A 17,345-nucleotide genomic window follows, 5' to 3' on the forward strand; every position below is an offset into this window, starting at 1 on the left:
CCATCTCTTCCCGGTAAGATCACAACATCAATGTTGATTTGAATTGACAAATAATTCGTGTTTTCAACGTGTATGATATTGAGTTAGAGACTTGATTACTTTAATCGTATATCAGTTGTTTATTGTCATGGGGCCATTTTCATTTGATAGTTGGAATTCGATAAAAGAGTTGGCCATAGTGCCGCTGTCCGGGCAAAATTTCACTCACAGCACACTGTATGGTGTATGTCCGTCTTCATTAGCCCATTCGGAACAGAACAGAAGGACGTTTGTTAACGCATTTAATGCTACACATGTCACTGACATTGTATAATTGGGACATAATGACAGCTCGTAGACGCAATCCAGTACTCTTGAAGGTAATTGAGGCATGTTAATGCCAAAAGATGTCTTGTTCATAAGGGGTAATCAGCTTTTTGATATGATAGTGATATCCGACAAACGGTCACGATGGCGATTGGTACTTTATAACCTAGTGAACCTACTATAGTTCAATTAAAAACGTCAATTTTTAAGTAATATAAAATGAAATGGGCCAATAAAGACCTACATACGCCATGCCGTATGCTAAGAAATTAATTTTGCCCGGAAAGCAGCGCTACGGCCTACTCGTATCTCGAATTCTGTCAAGGGCTCTTTTAGCTTTCATGTGTCTAGTCCTGTTGTCATTAGCGTTCACGTAAAAGAAGCTTTTCGGTTACATTTCCGTCTTCATTGTACCGATTGGCTTGGAGCAGGAGGACTTTAAACCCCATTTTATGTCATTAAAGTTCCCCTCTATAGCCTGCCAACCCGACAACAACAACCAAGAATTAAACAGAATACTGCATGTATTCTATATAAGAATATCATCAGTATACTGGAGACCGGGGAATTAAATACAATCTCATCTGTTAGATCAAATACTATAAACCACAGCAACATGCTTGGGAAACTCATACACCAATTAACAGAGGTCAGAGGTCAAGTTTATTCGGATATTCAAGATCATCTTTTATTGATTTTGTTTGGCATGTTGAATAAACGATCTGCACCAGTAATAAATAAACCATCACAATGTATAAAACTAATACGTCAAATACACGTCAGAATTGTTAATATAGTTTTACCCAATCATCATTCAGTTGGACAGTTACTGCTGGTTTTAGGGAAGTGGTAATCAAATCAAACGACGTGCTTTTATAAAGCCGGGTACTTCTTCTCTGGTGAAGTAATGAAATGATTAAGTAAACAAAATCAAAATATGACAATCTCCCGCCTTTAAGACAAAACTAGAAATGAAATGAAATGGGGTTTAACGTCCTATTTTTCTGCTCCTACTGGGCTAATAAAGACGGGTATACGTCATAAAGTGTGCTATGGCGGACATTTTGTCCGTACAGAGGCGATACGGCCTATTCTTATTTCGAATTTCAATTGTCAAGGGTTCTTCCACGTGTACATCCAAACGACTATAAGTTGACTCTTACCAATGATTTTCCGGCGTGGTTCATCCTTGTCAGTGGTGCAGGGCAGAGGGCCTGCCAAGGGACAACGTATAGTCGTTCGGGTGGGACGAAAAACCGAGGTCCCGTGTACACATTGCCGTGCACGGAAAAGATCCCTTGACAGTTGGGACTTGATATTTCCCTCATAGCACACTGTAGGTCCTATGGCGTAGCCTATGTCCGTCTTCATTAGCACAGTCTGAGCAGAACAGTAGGACGTTAAACTCCATTTCATATGAACTGCCCATTTGTTAGTTTTTCATACACGGGACCTCAAGTTTAGAGAGCCAACGTATTACACACTGAGCCACGGCGGCTTCGACTGGGAAATGATGTAGTTCCTGGCTATATGTTATATAAACCGTATTCTATTCCTACTAATAACTCGATTCTATAGGATGTCCGGTTCCTTTCTCATTTATCAAAAACATAGAATTAATAACCACCATGGGAAATAATCAACTAGGTTATTCGGTTACTCGCCGATTTGTGTGAAATGGATCACCATTCCTTGATTATATCTCCTGCTCTTGTTTCAACTTCCTTTAAAGAGGGTATAGCTCCGTCCTTTAAAGGGGGTATAGCTCTGTTCTTTTAGAGTCGTACAATAGATGGAAATGGGTCGGTGAAATACAAGAGAAGTCTAACTTGAATGACAGTCGATGGATTCCGCTAGAACATGTATTGAACGCCTCGAAAACCACTATAGTATATATTATCATGGACCGTGTATAGATGAACAGGCAACGTCAACGAAGCCTTTAGAATTCTGTGCCGCGGCAAAAAAATAGACCGGACAATCGTGACTAAAATAAAATTGCCTCCCATCGCGCAATTACCAGTATTAAAGGAACTAAATCGCTAATATTTGGGACCTAGAAATTGACACAAATGGGTCGCAACGCATATAATAATGTAATATTAATATATATAAACTGATTTACTTTTAATCATTTCCATTTTTACTCTGATTTCAAATCAGTTATGTTCGGCGAAATACGCCAGAAGTCTCAATCGAATGGCAATCTCTAGCGTCTCGTTATTCCAGTCTACATTGATAGTATTTATTGCGCATGCTCTCCAGATAAGAATATGGCCTCACCGTTTGACATGACGTGTGGAATATGTCTAGCCCCGCTCTTCGAGTCCCTTATTAGAAATGGTGCTGAAACGCATTATGGTACACGATTCGTGTACCAATGCTGAAATGTTTATTTTATTTTAAATATTGTATATCAGAAGCCCATCTTTTCACGATACGATAACAACATCAATGTTGATTTAAATTGACAAATAATTTGTGTTTTCAATGGCGAAGACTTTGGATGATATTGAGTTAGAGACTTAGCTACTTTAAGTTTAAAAGCAGAGAAACAGAAATCGATTCATAATATTTTTATTAATCTTGCTACTCTTTTTTTTTTTTCTTTTTTTTTTTTTTTTTTTTGCAACCCATACATAGATAGACTACTAACTGATGATCGAGGTGTAAATGTATCAACACATCGTCTTTGTTTACTTCGGACGTGAATCTGAAAAATAACATGTCGATTTTTCGTTAAAAACAAACCAAATAAAACGCTCTTTTAATTTTTACTTCTGCACAATTAATCATCATTCCGGACAGTATTATACCTAAACTTTATTTTCATAATTTTAAAATCCTTCATGCATGCGGGAATTTGGAGTATTAAGCAAAACTAAAATGCTTACAAAAACTACGAAAATATTGAAATTGATCATTTCACAATTTTCAACTGCTGCATTTGGAAATTTCAAAGTTCTAAACTGGAGAAATTCGTCACTACCAGGTTAGGAATAATTAGCGGGTTGAAAAATTACCATGTAACTATAAGAATACCGTAAATTCGAAGGAGGAGTTCGAGAAATTAATCTGTGTAAAATCCCACAATGTCAAACATCACATCGCTTGATTTGCCGTTCACATTGAGATCTTGTCCTGTCTCGCGCGAGCGGCAAAGAATCCAACCACATGGACTCGTTGCCTGACCATCTATATACAGTCCATGGTATTATACTACAATGTGTGCGACACGAACTGGTACATAAGCCACCACAGGTGTCTGTAGTCCGTAATTTATTAGACAACTTGTAAAACAACTCTTCACAGTTGAAAATTGATATAAGAGTCCGCTATTCGGGGAAAATTCCCCTTATAGCACAATGTATGGCGTATGCCCGTCTTCATTCGCCCAGTCGGTGCAGAACAGTAGGACGTTAAACCTCATTTCATTTCATGAAGGATACGGTGTATTGTTTGACCAAGGGTTATAGATCGGTATGTTATTGGGTTATTGGTCTACTTCTATAACAGATTACTACCCAATTACTTGTTAACCTCACTTCCAGAGATTTAACTCAGCCTACCATATAGTTTTACATCACTCCCTAGAGAAATAAACCCGGCCTAGCATATAGTTTTACATCACTCCCTGTAGAAATAAACACACCTATTCTTTCTACACAGTCACTCAAAATATATATATATATATATAGAGAGAGAGAGAGAGAGAGAGAGAGCGGTCAACTAAATCAGAAAAGACATAGCAAATAGATTTGGATAATGATAGGTCGTAATTAAATGTACCAGCAGGGATAATGAAGACGCGCAATGACGTTTTTTGTAAGAAATTTTGCCGGATCGCCGAGCTACGGCTTATTCTTATATTGAAGCCTAATCGTCAAGTGTTCTTGTACATGCACGCCAATGTGTACACGGGACCTTGGTATTTTCGACCCATCCGAACAACTAACGTTGTCCCTGCCAGGCCCTCTGCCCTGCACCACTGACAAGGGGGAGCCACGTCGGAAAATCCTGATGAAATTTCTCGTACACTTCTGGGTCGAACACGGGACCTTAAGGTTAGCGAGCCAACGTCTTACTTACTTGATTTATTGTTTTGTTTAATTCTTGCAATGTCTATGTAGGTTTTCGTGTCCGCATGTTTTGTGTTTTCGGTTGTTTTACGTGTAGTGCAGTCCTCCTGCACTTACTATTATCCACCACGCCTTCACGTTTATGTACCAGCGGATAACATAGTGCTGCTGAAACCGGAAGTGATGGGCCAGCACCACCTAGCCTATGTTACTCCTCGGTCCGAGCTAACCCTTTACACCAAATTTCAGCCTCAGGACAGCCCTAATGTAACCGCCAACCCTGGACAGACAAACAGACAGACAAACAAACGACAGTCACAAATATTAGTATAGATAAAATGTTTTCTTGTTAGCGACTTATGATCCTAACTTGTTTTGATCGTGTGTTATTACTGTATATCAGAAATAACACAAGACCAAAAAAAAGTTATAACAGTAAGTCTTCACATTATCTTGACGGGGTGTCATGTGCAGATTACGCATTTTCATTTGTCAATAATTACGAAGCCATTTACCACTGTTCTTTATAATAAAAGACTGGATGAAATAGTCCCTTGGATGTCTTGTAATCCATATTTATGAATACAGGCTATGCACGATACTTGATCTTTCCGATCTGAGAAATATCTTTGATTCTTTCCGTGTTTATACCCACAATTCTAACCCTAACCCTTCAGAATAGTTTTAGCCACAATCCACCGTTGTTACAGCTTCAATTTGTACGTTTGACATGTAATTTATAAACCTAACCTGAACCCTAACCCTAACCCTAGAGAGAGATATTTCTCAGATTGTACAATGATCTAGTATTGTGCACAGGCTATACAGCGCATTTTAAATATATTGAACAATTTAGTCAAGAGCGAAGTTATTGTGTGTATAATTTTTTAGAAGATTGTCAAAGCTAAGATAATAGACACGGTCTTGATTATTAATTTTAACGTAAATTTAACATTTCTTCAGCACTGGCAGTTGAGTGTAAACGACTATTGGCTGTTGTTGTTTTATGCTTTCAGCACCGACAGTGTAAACTATGTTTTATATTTCAGCACCGGCAGTGTAAACTATATTTATGTTTTTTAGCACCGGCAGTGTATATTATTATTTACTGTTGTTGTTTTATGTTTTCAGCACTGGCAGTGTAAACTATTATTTACAATATTCCACTATTCTCTGTGTACCAACTATATGTGGGTGTCAGTGGAAGGATTATATCTACATAATCTGATATTCTTCACAGTCTTCTCACAGAAAACTTTATACTTAATACTCTATATTCTACTAGGATGGCGTAAGTATTAACTTTATAGGGGGGTTTGGATGGCTGTATCATAAAGTCTGTCATTTAGTCGACAGGCGTGTTTTCGAATCCCCGGTTGTACGTGACAAGGAGTAGGGTCGCCTGTCCAACCTCGTGGGTTTTCTCCGGGTCCTCCGGTTTCCTCCCACTGCTAAAGACCCCTATGCGCAAGCGAATTATTGAAATAAAATTAAAACCATATGTTAGTCCCGAAATGACCTAGTTTGTGTCGAGTGGACGTTAAACCCCATTTCTCTCTCTCTCTATTAACTTTATTCGTTAACATTCACACAGCTGTATTCTTCCTGACTAAGTGGGTAAGACGCTGGCTCGCTAGCCTGGAGGTCGGGTGTTCGATCCCTGCATTGGCCGAGAAAGTTCATCCAGATTTTCCGACACGGTTTCCCCTTGTCAGTGATGCAGGACGGAGAGCCTGACAAGGACAGTTGTCTTGTCGTTCGGATGGGACGAAAAACCGAGGTCCAGTGTACACATTGGCGTGTACGTATAAAATATCCCTTGATAGTTGGAGTTCGATATAAGAGTAGGCCTAAGTAACGCTGTCCGGTCAAAATTTCCCTCATAGCACACTATATGGCGTATGCCCTCTTCATTAGCCCAGTATATGAGCAGAACAGTAGGGCGTTAATCCCATTTCATTTCGACTAACATATGGTTCAATTTCTTGCGCATATGGATCTTTAGCAGTGGGAGAAAACCGGAGGACTCGGAGGAAACCCACGAGGTTGGACAGGCCACCCTACACCTTATCACGTACAAGAGGGGAATTGAAACCACGCCACGTGACTCAATGACAGACCATTTAGCGCTTTATGAATTACTTGTAAACTACAATATTGTGAAGGGTCAATCTCTAATAGAAATATCAGTCCCAAAAATAGTTCATGTCCATTGAGAGAGAGAGAGAGAGAGAGAGAGAGAGAGAGAGAGAGAGAGAGAGAGAGAGAGAATGGGGTTTAACGTCCATTCGACACAAACTAGGTCATTTCGGGACTAACACATGGTTCAATTTTATTGCGCCTAGGGGTCTTTAGCAGTGGGGGAAAACCGGAGGACCCGGAGAAAACCCACGAGGTTGGACTCGAGCTATGCTGCTTAGCTATGTAAATAGTCCGCCGCCATTTTGTTGTCCTCGGAAATGTATTGGAAGGCCTATTTTACATCCGATTGAATCAAAGCCCGGATATTATTCAACGTTAATATTTTGATTTTGTTTTCTTATTTAAATATTAAATAATTAATCTAAGTACATATTGGTGTGGGATTAAGTCGTGAGAAATTTGATATTTTAGCGAAAAATACAAATGGCGCGTTGTTACTTCAATAAACGGGCACGGATATTAGTGCATAAACAAAAACATAAGTTAATTGAGTTTATTCATGGGGTTGAACATCCAGCATATTGGAGATCTGATTTCACAGCCGGGAAATACATCATTACCTCGCGAATAGATACTATGATTTGATGGGGTTTAGTCATGCGCTAATCGTTCGTCGTTTATGACAACGGAAATCGTTTATAAATGATGAGGATGATAATTACCTAAGCAATCTTTAAAGATACATTATGTAAGATTTAGATAAAAAGCTGGAAGTTCTTGCTATAATAGTTCAAAAATAAATAGTGAAAAATACACTATGTAAGATTTAGAGAAAGAGCTGGCTGTTCTTGTTATATAATAGTTCAAAAATAGATAGTGAAAAATAATATATATAAAATTTCTTTCAAATTACTTAATTCTGAGCGAAGCTATAATTGTTTGAAGATATAGTGTAGATCGTTCATTATCGTCCACGTTATCGTTAAATTTTTTAATCTCGCGGATGTTTAAATTCATTTATATCTCTGGGGAGTTTATGTTCTAGAAAGTTGATTATTGGCTTGTCATGTTAATAAATGACACATTTTAGGCCAAATTAAAGACCTGCAATAGACAGATTTAGCTCTTACATGATGCATCTTTAATTCAATTTGATTTGTTACTTTGTTGGTTTATTACATAAAATAGGTGGTTTTTTTATTAATTACTCTATTAAAGTAATGTAATTAAAATAGAAAACATGTGCCTAGCCTTGTATAGTATGGTGAGTAGTGGGTGTTAGTGGGGAAGCCACAGTGAATCAGTGAGTCGACATTAGCTCGCTAACCTGGAAGTCCTGTGTTGACCGAGAAAGTTCATTGGGATTTGGCGGCATGGTTTCCCCCTGGGGGGGGGGGGGCTGGAAAGGGACAAGGTATAGTCGTTCGGATGGGACAAAAAACTGAGGCCCCGTGTATATATTCGCGTGCACATACAAGAACTTAGACAAAAGTTCTCTCATAGTACATTGTATGGCGTATGTTCGTCTTTAGTAGTGACTCGCCCTAATATCCAATAATATTTTACCTCCTTTTCTATTTTCAGTGTCTCCATTACTCATTATTATACCGTGGGTTATTGTGCGGATTTTAAAAGAAAATACTCTGTAAGTTTCATTAATTTATGCTACGAAAAACCGAAAAATAAATATGAAATCGAAAATATTCCTTGGAAATAACCAAATAATACGCTTTCTATGGAATAACAATTACTATGATTTATATTACTGCGAAGTTGCAACAAGATTTCAAAGGAATTATCCAGAAAACGACGAACATTTCAACGGAATTACCCGGAAAACGACGACGATTTCGACGGAATTATCCGGAAAACGACGAATTGTAAATTAAACCAGTCTATTTAGCCACGGGTCGCGGTCATGTATTATTTAAAGAAAGTGTACTTACAAGTATATAATTAGGGATTTATTTATTTTGTTTCAGGTGTTGGAATACCCATGATTCTCAGTATTATTGGATATTAAAAGGTCCAATCATTGCATCAATTTGCGTGAGTATTCTGGTCATTTAAACAGACATTATTCAAGAGCTACATCTGCCTGATGGGGGTGGGGGGAGGGCACCCCAGAATTTCTGGTTTTAATCCGACCCTTGATTCGTGAAGCAGGTCCAGGACAGGGCCGTATGTAGGATTTTAAAAGTGGGGGTGCAACACAGTGGTGGGGCGCCATAGCCTCCACGTATGTGATAAGAAAGTTTCGATCAGGGCAAACGAACCCATTGGCGTGTGGGCGCCCTTAAAATCGATCGACTGATCAGTGCCTTAATAGCATCACTGTGTGATTATAATCAAGTGTATTATTTTATAATTGAAAGATTGTCAAATAATTTTTGTTTTTTTGGATGGAGTGGGGGGGCGCAATTTCTTGGGCGCCTTATTTTTCTGGGGGTGCAATGTACCCTCTGCACCCCCGCTAAATACGTCCCTGGTCCAGGGTGCACCATGGTATGATTGTATGAACTGTTGATTTAGTATCAGTTGAGTTTTACATATAAATATCTATAAATATCATCTGGTTTATAATTTCAGATAAATTGTTTCTTCTTTATAAATATAATTCGTGTTTTATTTACCAAATTGATGACGTCTATTACCAGAGAACCACAGCGATACAGGTTGGTAATCTTATGGATGTTTTTAAAGTTGCCCACAGACATGTGTTATTGAGTCAACTGGCGTGGTTTCCATTACCCGGTTGTACGTGACAAGGAGTAGGGTCTCCTGTCCAACCTCGTGGGTTTTCTCCGGGTCCTCCGGTTTTCTCCCACTGCTAAAGACCCCTACGCGCAAGCGAATAATTGAAATAAAATTGAACCATATGTTACTCACAAAATGACCTAGTTTGTGTCGAGTGGACGTTAAACCCTCTGTTGATGTGTATAAAGTTAGCACTCTACGCTATGTGAATAGAGATAGCATGCTACAAATATCGCTCTACGCTATTGGGCGCTGTTGTGTCCATGGTCCATGTTAATAAACCAGTAATTGTTATTCTATAAATAGTCTTAGTGTGTTACCAAAAGATGTTGGTTTGTTCTGTGTCAATGCATCCATCCATCCAGGCCTCATACCCTATTGCGACCCCGGCACTGCACGCTATTGAGATACGTTGAGTCAACGCGACCACCCAACCCCAAAAGCTACGTTACGGATCAGCTTTATGCTAAGATTTTGCACTAGATGGCTTCCAGAAAACATGGGTAATTGGCCGAGAAAGCTGTCTAGTTGTTCGGGTGGGACGGAACATCGAGGTCCCGTGTACGTCAAAGAGCCAATCGCAGTTGGATACACGGTTGTCCGGGCTACATCGTCCTCATAGAACACCAAATTCCCGTCGTCAGGTAGGTTCAGAACAGCGGAAGCTAAACCCGAATTCAAGTTTATGGGATGATAAACTGTAAATTGATATGATTGTAATGCTCTGTGTTGTATATTTATAGAAAACTGGCCAAGTCGACATTAGTTCTCATACCATTGTTTGGAGTTCAGTATATTTTATTTATAAGTATGGAGTTTGAAATGAGCGCACCAATTGAAGTTATGAAACTCTACACAGAAATGTTCCTCAACTCCTTTCTGGTAAGTGACAAGGATTAGGGTCGTATGTCTAACCTCGTGGGGGTTTTCCGGGTCCTCCTCCCACAACAGCTAAATGACCCTAAGGCGGAAGGGAATTACTGAAATAACGAAATAAAATAGAACCATATGTTAGTCCCGAAATGACCTGGTTTGTATCAAGTGAACGTTAAACTCCCCAGGTTGACAGTATAGGTTGACAGGCATTAAACAAAGCCAGGTGTGTTTCATCCATCAAAATGGATATATACATGAAACAGTTGTAATGAAATCTCGTTAAAATATGTTGAGTACCGGATCTAGGGAGAGCAAAGTGTGACAAATCCCCCCCTCCACACCACACATTTGTGCCCCCTACCCCCCCCCCCCCCCCCACACACACACACATTTGCACCTCCCCCCCCCCTCCACACATTTGTCCCTCCCCCTCCATATGTTGAGTTGATTACAGGATGACCGAGATATTGTAATTAAGCTATGAATGATATTAATAATATAATTTATAATTGCAGGGGACGATTGTAACCATATTATTTTGTTTTTTGAACGGCGAGGTTTGTATATAATTCTATAGTTTAATTATAGCTTGCTTCGAGTGCATCTTAAATATGCATTTATTATTTAGCACACCTTTATGTTAGCTTTTTTAACGAATAGGGTACTACTTCTCCGCAGTCTTGTTTAGCACACTGAAAGTGTTGTAGTGTTTTCTAATATATAGAAGTCTTTTAGCACACTATCTGCCGTGCAGCTTTTTTTAGAACACCATATATGATTTAGGAATCAGAGTATATTTGGCTTACTTTGTTCCTACACTGTGTTAAGGGTAATCGTCATATCTTATTTAGCACACCCCACTAGCATTTAGCACATATCCCATTTCTGCTTTACCGCAACGCTTGAATACTTTATAGTAAAAATATCTTAATTAGATATTAAAGATGCATTATGTAAGATTTAGATAAAGAGCTGACTGTTCTGGATATAATAATTCAAAAATAGTTAATGGAAAATGAATATGTTTAAAATTTCAGCCAATTTACTTTATTCTGAGCGAAGTTAAGAGTGTTTTGACAAGAAATAGCCGAATGTCAAATATCATTGCCATGCTAATAAAAGCAAGTCTCGGTTGTCAGTCGGTTTTTGAGTGACGTACATTTTCAAGCTAACCAATTAAATGGCGCGGCTGGTCTAATCCGTTCAATATTATGGGCTTAACATGTGAATAAATGTGTAGATAATAATTTATATATCAATGGGAAGATTGAGCTCTTGCATAATGTGTCTTTAAGTTAATGGTATGGGATATAGTTGTGTTGCTTTTGTTGAATAACTTTTTAGTATAGTCCCGCAATTGCCTAGTTTGTGTTGAGTGGACGTTAAACCACATTGCTCTCGTATCTGTCTTTTCTGATGAATCGTGGAATGATTAATAAATAAATAGATTCGTGCACTAGACAGACCATGAATGCCATTTATGGACCCAGCGGTACCATTTTATGTAGGGGGTCTATTTGCGGTTTAAGATGCGTGTCGTTGGTCTAGCACACCGTTAGTGTGTCTCTTTATAAAACTAAGGTGTAAATCGATGTGTTTCAGGTGCGCAGCGTGCTCCGGAAGAAATGGAAACCCAGAATATCGATGTAACCTAGTTTTATAGTAGACACGTATTGTTCTCTTATCCTGAGGTACATATTTAAAGGGCAACACTCCAGTCATTGTGGTCTTATTTAAAGGACAACACTCCAGTCATTGTGGTCTTATTTAAAGGGCAACACTCCAGTCATTGTGGTCTTATTTAAAGGACAACACTCCAGTCATTGTGGTCTTATTTAAATGGGGACACTCCATCTATTGTGGTCTTATTTAAAGGAGACCACTCCAGTCATTGTGGTCTTATTTAAAGGACAACACTCCAGTCATTGTGGTCTTATTTAAATGGGGACACTCCATCTATTGTGGTCTTATTTAAAGGAGACCACTCCAGTCATTGTGGTCTTATTTAAAGGACAACACTCCAGTCATTGTGGTCTTATTTAAATGGGGACACTCCATCTATTGTGGTCCTATTTAAAGGAGACCATTCCAGCCTTTGTGGTCTTATTTAAAGGAGGGCAACCATTTCCACTCCCCAGACGTTGCGGTGTAATTTAAAGGACAAAACTCCAACTTTTGTGCTCTTATTTAAAGGACAACACTCCAGCTGTTGCGTTGGTTCACGCCAGATGTAAAACGTCATGTCCGGTGTTATGTGCCTTGAATGCTATGCAGGGGGGTTGGATGGCTGAATGGTTAGCACGTGCGCGCTTTATCATAAAGCCTGTCATTGAGTCAACTGGGGGGGTTTCCAATCCCCGGTTGTACGTGACAAGGAGTAGGGTCGCCTGTCCAACCTCGTGGGTTTTCTCCGGGTCCTCCGGTATCCTCCCACTGCTATAAAGACCCCTACAAGCACGCGAATTATTGAAATAAAATTAAACCATATGTTAGTCCCGAAATGACCTAGTTTGTGTCGAGTGGACGTTAAACCCCATTTTTTTTTCTCTCTCTCTCTCTCTCTCTCTCTCTCTCTCTCTCTCTCTCTCTCTTTGAATGCTATGCTTGTCCTATGTTCACATTCTTCCATCCTGCATCATTCAATGCGATTTCTTTTTAAATTAATGGAAAATTGCCAAATGACATACACTTCAATGAAATAAATAACAGAAAATTGCCAGGTGGCCTGATTGCATACATTTGCCTGAAAAGAGGGCACAAAACAAAATAATGCAAAATTCCCACAATATTTGGCATCGAAATTTCAACGCGTGTTTCAAAACTATATGTATAAAAATGGTGGATGTAGGTCATATTTGAGTTCTCTGGTACTTCAGGGGCATTTCAATCTCGTCTCATGGAAAACAGCCTCTTCCCGAACAAAACCCACAAAAATTGACATAAGCGATGACTTGCTCGGTGGATAGACTTGGACAGGCATTTACAACAAGGTATTGGAAACAAAACTGAACTAGAACTGCGACGCAATGATGTCGGGCTTCACTGATGGCGTTATCCTGCAGTGATGGCGCTCCGATTACCAAGCAAGGTGTTGGAATCACATTTAAAAATATTCCAGCAGTTTTGATAAAACGCCAAGCTGTTAAACCTAGTGGCAACTCTTTAATTCTAAATGATTCTTTGATTATTTCACAAAACTGCGTCGTATTGAAAATGTACTTTGTTGTTTTTTCAGGTGAAGACAGAAATAAAAAAATTCTGGAGTCATCATCGGTTCGGGGGCTTAAATAACTTCTCAAGACCCAGTTTACGTAACTTCAATACTACATCATCATTCGTCGGTCGAGAGCGAGGCGGATCGGATTTCAACCAATCAGTGGCCATGGTTGAAATGGGTCGAGGCGATTCACGTAAATCTAGTCCCATTCATAATGGTGACGTCAAAAACAAGAACTGTAACGGAAGTGCGAATGGTGATTTGAACAGTAGAAATATCGTTAGTGAAAATACCTCATTGATAGACTCTGTGGGTCAAGGGGAACAACTCCCAAAAGACAGATCGGATCAAGAGAGACAACTCTCAACAAACTCTGAGAATACGTCATTGTTAAAGGATGACGTCACTGTTAACCCTGCTTAGTTGCGGAGTAATAATTGTACTATTTATATTGTGCCGTATATTTAATTCGTGTTGTACACTATTAGTGTTTTAATATTCATTAATTAATTAATATTTTATTCGTATGGGAATCTCATCATCAATTATAATAATATTATTATATTATATGGTGTGCTATACATGTAATATAGGCTTCTATATTTATTAAGTTTATTTTGAGGTTTTAATAAATAAACGAATATTATGACAGAAATACAATGGGTCGCTCTTCACCCATTCACAAATATGGTTTTTTTTTTTTATTTTTTTACTTTTATAAGTATGAACGAAATGAAATGAAATGGTTCTTCTGTTCCGGCTGGGCTAATGAGGGATCTTTTACGTGCATGCAAATGTATACACGGGACCTCGGTTTCTCTTTCGTCCCAACCGAACGACTAGACAGCTGTCCATGCCAGGCCCTCCTTCCTGCCTGCACCATTGACAAGTGGAAACCACGTCGGAATATCCCGATGAACTTTCTCGGCCAATGTAGGAATCGAACCCCCGATCTCCAGGCTAGCGAGCCAGCGTCTTACAAACTTAGCCATAGCCACTCCGGATCCCTTACGGTCAAATAGAGTATATGTTATATTCTATACTATTAAGAGAGGGGTCAGGGTGGTCGAGTGGTCTGAGTCGTGCGCTTTAGATCATAAGGTCTTATTGTTGAATCGGGTGTGGGCGTGCGCGTTGCATCATGAAGTCTGTCATTTAGTCAAGTGGCGTGGTTTCGATTCCACCGTTTGTACGTGGCAAGGAGTAGGGTCGCCTGTCCAACCTCTTGGGTTTTCTCCGGTTCCTCCGGTTTCCTCCCACTGTTAAAGACCCCTTCGCACAAACGAATTATTGAAATAATATTGAATTATACGTTAGACCTAAATGACCTAGTTTGTGTCGAGTGGACTTTAAACCCCAATTTTCAGCTCTCTGAATTAACCATGCATTTATAACCAAATTACTTTTTTCAAATCAATCGCCAGATCTGATCTGAGATGAGTAACCATGACAACCTTACATATTGTACAGAGTTTAGTGTCTCGTCAACACCATAGGTTAACAAGGCCATTTTAAATGGTCATGGTCTTTCTATTGTCATATATGCAATGCTACGGAGGACAGTTTTGCACAGACAGTGGCGATTGCTGCCAAGAATTGTTTTTCATCACGTGCATGGCACCTGTTGGGCTAAGGAACACTCTCTCTGTCAGCCCTGCATGCGTCTTTCATTCGATTACGCCGACTACCTCCGCCCGCAATACAAGGGAAATAAAATGGAATGGAGTTTAACGTCCTTCTGTTCCGACTGGGCCAATGAAAAAGAGCACACGCTATGGAGGAAATTTTACTCGTACAGCGGCACTGGACCTAATCTTATTTCGAATTTTATCTGTCAAGGGATCTTTTACGTGCATGCCAACGTGTACACGGGACCTCGGTAATCGTCCCACCCGAATGACTATACATGTACGTTGTCCCTTGCCAGGCTCTCCGTCTTCCTACACTGACAAGGGGGAACCACCCCGATGAGATTTCTTGGTCAACACCGCGATATAACTCGGGACCTGCAGGTTACCTAGACAACGTCCTACTCACTGAATCACCTGTTGTTGTTGTTTATTACAGATTTAACATCCAATACAATGAATATGACATTATGGACAGGTTGATTTAATTAAATTATTTACACTTGAAAATTACTAAAAACACAAAATAAAAACGTCCTCGGATATCAAAAGTTCCTTAAAACACACTTATAGATACTCCCCCTTTGTCATAACAAAGTTAAAACAGGAGGTCCAGCTGACTGATGTTTGGCGTCATCAGAGCTGACAGAAAAAAACCTGTGGGAAAAAGAGTCCGCTGGCTTTATGTAGAAAAGCGAAGTGCTCGCATTAAAAACCATATAGCTGGACCCGTAGATTATTTACATTAAAAGTGTTCATTCAATGAGTTCCATATGGTTAAAATTAAAGATACATTATGTAAGATTTACATAAGTAGCTGGCCATTCGTGCTATAATAGTTCGAAAATAGATAATATAACATGAATAATGTGATGATTTCATTCAAATTACTCTATTGCGAGCGAAGATATTAACCTTTGAAGGTTTAACAGGACGTGTGCAATAATTTCAACCACCGTACTGGTTGTTCGAAGTTAAGTCTCGCTTCGCCATTTTTAGCTTAAATCAAAATATGGCTGAACTGTTCTAATCTATTTAATATCGGAGAAATCCGATGCCATCGAGAGCTGATTGTGGCCTGGATAAGTTAATTAATGTCTAATTAATAATTTAGAAAACATTTAAGGCCCAAAGAAAGACCTGCAACAGGCAAATGTAACTCTTGTATAATGCTTGTTTAATTAAATTCACCTTGTTTCCCCTACATTCAATCAAACAAAATAAGATTCTAAGATCTGCGGGGATGGGGGGTGGATGGCTGAATGGTTTGCGTGCGCGCGCTGTATCATAAAGTCTGTCATTGAGTCGACTGGCATGGTTTCGAATCCTCGGTTGTACGTGACAAGGCGTAGGGTCGCCTGTCCAACCTCGTGGGTTTTCTCCGGGTCCTCCGGTTTCCTCCCATTGCTAAAGACCCCTACGCGCAAGCGAATTATTGAAATAAAATTGAACCATATGTAAGTCCCGAAATGACCTGGTTTGTGTCGAGTGGACGTTAAACCACATTTCTCTCTCTCTCTCTCTAAGATCTGCGCTTGTCCAATTAGCTTTTAAACGTGGATACACCAGCAATTATGTTCATTACCAAACAATTGAAAGTTACACTCGGGTAGTTAATTAACGCGACTAAAGCGATAATTAATTCAATTAAAATCGGATTAACGTCAAACAAATTAATCCGTTTAAAGAGATTAATATAGTCACGTGTAAACCAGGTGAAAACAGGAAGCTGTCTGGTTCTATCATAAACAACGGCTGACTTTATGGAGCGCAATATCCGCAAAAACAAAGATTAAAAAAGAAAGTCCGGTATTAATTATTCATGAATCAATCGGGATTAGCAATCTTTATTGACATCCATGTGAACAGGTAAACGTCTACTACATACATAATATTCATCACAATGTTTGCTTTTATGGAGCGCAATAGTAGCAAAATTGATCAAATATTTATTAATAATTCATTACTAAAACGGGATTATTGACAATTATTTTTCTCCGTATAAGGTACATGTTATTGTTTGCTTATATGGAGCGCATTAGTAGCAAAATTTATAAAATATTTATTAATAATTCATTATTAAAACGGGATTATTGACCATTATTTCTCTCCGTATAAGTTACATGTTATTCTTAAACGATTATGTTATAAATATGAACTGCATATATTATAGAGTGAAATATAAACCAAAGCCAAGAGCCTATACATTATTAAATCACAATAGGTATTAGATTATTTGGCAGTCATTGTCCTCCATAATGGTCTAATCCAACGTGACTAAGTGTGTGACTATAAACCCCTATTGTATACTACTTATCTCCTGGTCACGTGATCTATGAT

The 17,345-nt window shown here is 39.0% G+C and overlaps 1 protein-coding gene across 2 annotated transcripts in view; it reads left to right on the forward strand.

Moving 5' to 3' along the window:
* The window catches only part of LOC126807820 (parathyroid hormone/parathyroid hormone-related peptide receptor), a 72,681-nt gene extending 58,636 nt beyond the window's left edge, over nt 1–14,045 (forward strand). The window contains exons 10-17 of one of the 2 annotated variants that reach the window (XM_050532663.2): nt 5,517–5,676; nt 8,112–8,172; nt 8,510–8,576; nt 9,117–9,202; nt 10,028–10,166; nt 10,676–10,717; nt 11,763–11,851; nt 13,396–13,534. In XM_050532663.2, coding sequence (XP_050388620.1) covers nt 5,517–5,676; nt 8,112–8,172; nt 8,510–8,576; nt 9,117–9,202; nt 10,028–10,166; nt 10,676–10,717; nt 11,763–11,810 — 603 coding nt within the window. In that variant the 3' untranslated portion in view covers nt 11,811–11,851; nt 13,396–13,534. Of the gene's footprint in view, nt 1–5,516; nt 5,677–8,111; nt 8,173–8,509; nt 8,577–9,116; nt 9,203–10,027; nt 10,167–10,675; nt 10,718–11,762; nt 11,852–13,395 lie in introns of both variants that reach the window. The other variant, XM_050532662.2, reaches the window with a different exon arrangement.
* The last annotated feature ends 3,300 nt before the right edge of the window (nt 14,046–17,345 follow it).

This window comes from Patella vulgata, chromosome 9, assembly GCF_932274485.2.
Source record: "Patella vulgata chromosome 9, xgPatVulg1.2, whole genome shotgun sequence".
Lineage (NCBI taxonomy): Eukaryota > Metazoa > Mollusca > Gastropoda > Patellidae > Patella > Patella vulgata.